The 6,181-nt window shown below is 49.9% G+C and overlaps 1 protein-coding gene across 1 annotated transcript; it reads right to left on the minus strand.

Moving 5' to 3' along the window:
• Positions 1-5,971: 5,971 nt before the first annotated feature.
• Positions 5,972-6,181, minus strand: IUM83_06728 (Acidic Elicitin; the record flags this gene model as incomplete). Its single annotated transcript, XM_067930958.1, has 1 exon — positions 5,972-6,181. One exon carries the CDS (start codon positions 6,179-6,181, stop codon positions 5,972-5,974), a length of 210 nt encoding a protein of 69 aa, XP_067789776.1.

Genomic DNA, 6,181 nt, shown 5'->3' on the forward strand with positions numbered 1-6,181 from the left:
CTTGGGGAGCGGAAGTGGGGCTTCAGTGGTGGAGGCTTGTGGTTGGCAAGGCAAATTTCAAGTTGCGGAGTGCGAAGGCTATGTTGTGATGCACCTGCAGGAGGCGGTCGTTGGGCTCTGCTGCCTGGGGAACAGCCACCAGCAGCGGCCAGGTTACAAGGACCCGTTACTTCTAGCAGGCATCGTAGGCGCAGGCAAGGATGTATCCGTGAGCGGATCGGTAGCTCACAAAGACGTCATATACAATAGCACGCAATGACTGGAGCTGTGGACAAGCTGTCGCAGCGGACGCATGCCGAGCATATCCCCCTCCTTCATCAGGCTCAGCGAGTCCGTTCCCTGTTGCTCTCAGGTGATCCTGGAGTTGCGCAGTCTCGTTGAAGACAGGATAGCACAAGAAGACAGTCGTTCAGCACCTCAATGGCTAGACGGCTTGCCGAAGATGTGGCATGATATCGTTACGGCCCCGCTGATTCCACGCAGATGTCATCGAAATGCTTAGCGCTCTTTCTGTTCGATGGATCAACAAGTGACGCAATGAGAAACGGCAAGATCTTGCGGAGATGCAACCATGGAAGGAGCACAACAGCGGAATCCGCGTGTTGCCCCCCGTTGGCGTTTTAGACGTACAATAATTATTTTAATAATATTAAAATACCACGACTGTGTTCTCTTTAGTTGTAGTATTAATACACTAAACTGTAAATGAAAACGATGCACGTTATTATTGACTCAGGAATAATGGACTGCTGGAGTCTGCAATCTAGCCCCGAAGACTAAGAACGGTTGCGAAGATAAGCACTGATCACTCTGGAACCAAAGCTGGCTAGTCCAGCTCGGACACGTTGGGAAATGCTTGACTGTACCTCATGCAGGAAATATGCAAACCCACGGCCTAGGGAATACACCGTCGGAAATCAAGGAGATCATAGACTATGATTCATAGTACTGTATTACAGTACAGACAGAACTCCCAGAAATGATTATCACCGTGGACTGAAAATCGTGAATCATTTATTAACAGTAGCAGATTATCATTTGATAGAATGTAGTGTGGACCACACATACAACGGAGCCAGTGGGTTTCGCAACCGACAGACGCGAACAGGAAAGAGAAGTGCAAGCCGTCGTAGCGAAGATGCCCACCAAGCCAAGAACTCTGCGCGAGGGCAACTTGACTGAGAGCGAGAAGTACCAGATAGCGGAGAAACGTAAGCGAGAGCCTAAAATGACGCAGGTTGAGCTCGCAAAGTGGGCGAAAACAAAGTTTAACCTAGCCAAGGCGCCAGTACAGGCAACCATCTCCAATATTTTACGCGCTTACAAGGACAAACCAGCTCCAACTACATCTGCGACCCGCAAAACGAACCGTGCTGTCACTTACCCTGAGCTTGATGACGCTCTAGCACTGTGGGTGCACTCCAAACAGGCAAACAACATCCCCATAACGGACGAGCTCATACAAGCCAAAGGCCGGCAGCTTTTCGACGCTCTGAAGGAACGTGGGCTAGCTACAAAGGACTTGCCCTTCTCTGCTGGGTGGCTAGGAGCCTTCAAGAAACGACACGACTTCAAGCATATCCGACTACATGGCGAGGCAGCTAGTGCCGCCAGTGAGGTAGCAGGAGCGTTCTTTGCTCGAGTTCAGCCGAAGCTGGACCAGTACTCACCGGATGATGTGTTTAACTTTGATGAATCTGGCCTTTTTTTACAGAAGTGCACCTCGCTATACAGTTGGAGTGCCAGATCGAGCTGCACGTGGCGTCAAGCAAGACAAAGCACGGATTACGGTGGGTTTGGCGACGAACATGACGGGTTCGAGCATGCTCGAACCGTTATTCATTGGCCATGCAAAGAAGCCTCGAGCGTTCAAGAAAAAATCGGCTCAAGAGCTGGGCTTCTTACACTATTATGCCAACAAAAATGCGTGGATGACTACTATTATATTTCGCCACTGGATTCAGAAACTTAATGTGGTAATGGCTCGCCAAGACCGTAAGATTTTGCTACTAATCGACAACGCTCCGTCGCACATTGATGTCCAGCTTACCCATGTCGAGGTGGTTTTCTGCCTCGTAACGCGACGGCCGTGTTGCAGCCATTAGATGGGGGAATCATTGCCTGTTTTAATGCTCACTATCGGGGCTTTCATCTCATGCACGCACTGGAAGTAGCTGACCAGCAACAGAAGAACTTGTTTAAGGTGGACATTCTGACAGCAATGAAGTGGGTTGCGACGGCGTGGAGCGAAGTTTCTACCGATACTGTGGCAAACTGTTGGCGAAAATGTGGTATCTCCTGCAACTTTTCTACTAGCTCGAGCGTGTATCCGTTAAGTGTAAAGCGCTCCATGGCTGATTCCGTTGCTGACATCCAGGCTGCTGTCAACGCTCTCAATCTGACCAATGCTGTCTCAGTTGATGATATTCTCAACCCAACGGGAGAAAACGAAGTGCATTTTGCCTACTCTGATGATGCAGTGTTAGATTTAGTGATGTCAAGCCCAGAGAATGCTGATGAGGAAGCAGAAGAAGTGACCAACGCACCTGATTCTCTACTGGAAGGCGCTCCAAGCGATGCAGAGTTTGCTGCAGCTGCCAGTGTCGTCATGCGTAGGCTGTCGAGTGAAAACGAGACGACGTGTGCTGTAAGTATGACGAAAAGCTTCTTAAGCAAATGGATCTTCGAGCATAACCTGAAGAAGCTCGCAAACAAGAAGCAAGAGCCGATCACTTCGCACTTCAATCCGGTCTAAGCTCTTAATAATCGTCTGCGGGGATGATCAATTATTAGCTTAAAGAGAGAATATCAACTAGTATACAAATGCACTGTTTGTGAAAACGGTGGATCCCAGATTTGAAGATTATTATCACTTATTGCGCCATATCAAGTGATAGAAAATCATTTCTGGGAGGTCTGTCTGTATATTGCTACAATTCGACGACGAGCACCAGCAGCGCCGAAGGCACCACGAACGCAAGTACGCAAGTGTAGCTCTCTTCTCCGCAGGTATGATACATAATAAATAGAGGCTCTATGCTGGAGGTATGGCGTCGTTGGTGGCGGTAACTAAGCACCAAGCCACGACTTTGTGACTGCACCGTACCCTCCAAGAACTCTCTCTCTGTCTCTGCGTTCTCTATCCTTATTCATTACATGCATTATATGCATGCAGCCGTTCTTTCGAGGGTATTGCACAATGACTGGGTCATAGGTCCTTCATGTATCTACACGGAAACCGCTGGAGCATGTTTAACGCATACACGTACATGTTTTCGCTCGATAGTAGATATCGTACTATGGATATGTTGCTTGAGCAATTATGATCCAAAGTCTGATCGTCCGTTCCGAGTGGTGTCTATGGCGTGAAGTCGATGGCTTTGAGTGTACCTCGGAGATTTGCGCTCTCGATCTTTCTGAGCGTCAACGTTCTCTATTAGTAGCCCTGGAAGCTTTTCGAGGGCGAGCTAGGTTGTCTTGCCCTCGCAAAGCCCTCGACACTGTCTCAGAGTGGCTCGAAGCTGAACGGACCGGGCTGGTGTTGTCGCCATTCGGGGGTCCAAAAGTGGGCTGATACATGTATTGCGAACTGTGTGCTCTCTATTCGTTTTCTTTGGTTTTGCTATGGCAATGCTACTACATGTACAGTACGCATGCGCAGGAACTGACCGAGTGAACACCTACCCCAGTACACAGCTCGCTGATCGTATTGATACATGAAATCGGAGAACAAAGAAGCAGATGTCAACGCAGCAAGAACATTTGTTTTACCTAAATGCGCCAAGACGAACTAAAACTCAGCTCCGGCTCCAGGCAGCTCTCTGGCATTATGGTTTCCGAGTGCACCACGGACACTTGTGCTCTCTGTCCGTGAGAACGCGCTCTCTGTCAGCAGCAACGCTCCCCCGCTCTCTTGGGCAAGCGTACAAAGCTCTCGGCAGTGCCTCAGGCTCTGCAACGACTCGCTTAAAGTCATGAACTCTGTATAGACTGGACATGTGTTGGTCAGTTGGTGTGCCGTTGTTTAAATTTTGATGAGGCGGGCGATGGATAGAAAGGTAAATACAGAATCAACAAGAAGACACCTCGCAGTCTTCGCCATTCCCCAATTTGCGCCTCGCAACTACAACCCTTCTTTCTTCAGACGCCATGAAGACCTATTTTGCTCTTGCAGCAATTTTCTCCTCTTCCGCAATCTCTGTGGATGTCACGGCCTGCACGAGCACGCAGCAGCAGAGTGCGTATATAAACATGACCGGCCTGCTTGCGGGTTCATCGCTCACCACCTGCGCGACGAACTCGGGTTACAACATGCTGTACGCCACGGCCCTGCCGACGAACTCGGAGATGGTCTCGATGTGCGGCATGGAGGCATGCCACGATCTGGTTGTGGCTGTGCTCGCGACCAATCCCCCCTGACTGCGACCTGACCATCCCTACGAGCGGCACCGTCATGAACGTGTACCAGCTCGCTACCAACTTGGAGTCGGACTGTGACGCCTTGACCAGCACGACGGCTCCTCCCACGGACGCCCCCACATCCGCTCCGACCGAAGCCCCTGCGACGACCCCCACTGAAGCCCCCACATCCGCTCCGACCGAAGCCCCTACGACGGCCCCCACCGAAGCCCCGACAAGTGGTCCTATCACTACTGCGCCAACGGAAGCGCCGACGAACGCGCCAACTGAAGCTCCTACCTCTGTGCCAACGACCACAGATGCTCCTACTGCTGCTCCCACCGAAGCCCCAACTTTTGCTCCGACCGAAGCTCCTGCTGATGCTTTCACCGCCGCCCCCACCATCAGCCCGTGGTGCGATTTGTAGATGTGAGCGAGTGGGATGGATCCGTGTGGCGGAGTTGGTAGCACGCCACATTTGGCAGTAGCTCCTGCATGCCGCCTTTATCCAACCTAGGCATCAGTCCCTACCGCTTAGCTGCTTATTAAAAACTACGTGTGGATAGATTGTCTTATCCACAAAAATCTTTCGGGCACTTGAGAAGATTTTACATTTTGAAACATGGTCTTCTCTTGGCAAACGTATTTTGGCGCGCCAAACTTTTGCCCATGTGCAGTTCGTCGTTTCTTGGTGATATGTGCGGATAAACCCATTTATGGAGTATACTGCACCAGTAGGACTTGTCCCTTCGAGCTGGTGTCCGTAACCCTTGCTAACTAGGCGCCATTTTCTTTCTTTCTCCTGCTTCAGCCTGAAGCGAATTCCAGATATTTCGGTAGTCGATTTCAGTGGTCGACATGCAGTGCAGGAATTCATATGCATGTATACACAAATATGCAGCGTTTACACTGTACATATCTCGTGACAGTAAGTAGGCGAACGCTGCACTTCTCGTGGACATGTGCACACTGTTTACTTGGAGGGTCGTTGTGGCATGGGGCTGGCCGTCATCGATGAGAAATTTTCCTGTATTGACATGTAAGTCAGACTCTCGTGGTGTGACTGAGCACAGAAAAACAATGAAATCGAAAGAGACTTTAATCTCGTTGACTGACACGGGCTAAGTGCGTAGAGATTGTATAATATACAATACGATACCGCGTCAATGCTAAAGCCACCTTTTGGAGTTTTTGAGATAATCACGTTTAAAGTTGACCAGTCAAAATTCGTACATAACCGGACATCAAAAAATTAAAACTAAAACACTCGTCAAAAGTGAAAACAACACTAATTCGCTTGGGTTTTACACAATCCGTCCGACAACATACAATAGGTTAAAATTTAAAAAATAGAGAGGTGGACTTACGCATTGACGAATATCGACCAAAAAAAAAAATAACACATCAGAGATATTTAAAAACGAAACGTAGTCATTAGCGTTCATAAGCTCGCCTCATCGGGAAAGTCTTTTGCAATGAAGCATCTGTAGCTTCGGTCTGAGTAAGGAGCCCCTTGAACTCGAGAAACCCGCACAGCGCACTTCGCTAACCACAGGGGCACGTCCATTTAAGCTTAGGCCGACGACGACGACAACGACTCGCACGTCGACGCAAAGCCGTTTGCGTACGTGTACACGTCCAGCACGAGACCGCTGGTCGGGACGGTCAGGTCGCAGTCAGGCGGGCTCAACGAGATGATCTCAGTGATCATGGTGTTGCACGCCGTCGACGCGCACATGAGCTTGTACTGGGCCGTCGTGGGAAGTGCCGTGGCCGTCAGCAT

The sequence above is a fragment of the Phytophthora cinnamomi genome, assembly GCF_018691715.1.
Source record: "Phytophthora cinnamomi strain GKB4 chromosome Unknown Contig50, whole genome shotgun sequence".
Taxonomy (NCBI): domain Eukaryota; phylum Oomycota; class Peronosporomycetes; order Peronosporales; family Peronosporaceae; genus Phytophthora; species Phytophthora cinnamomi.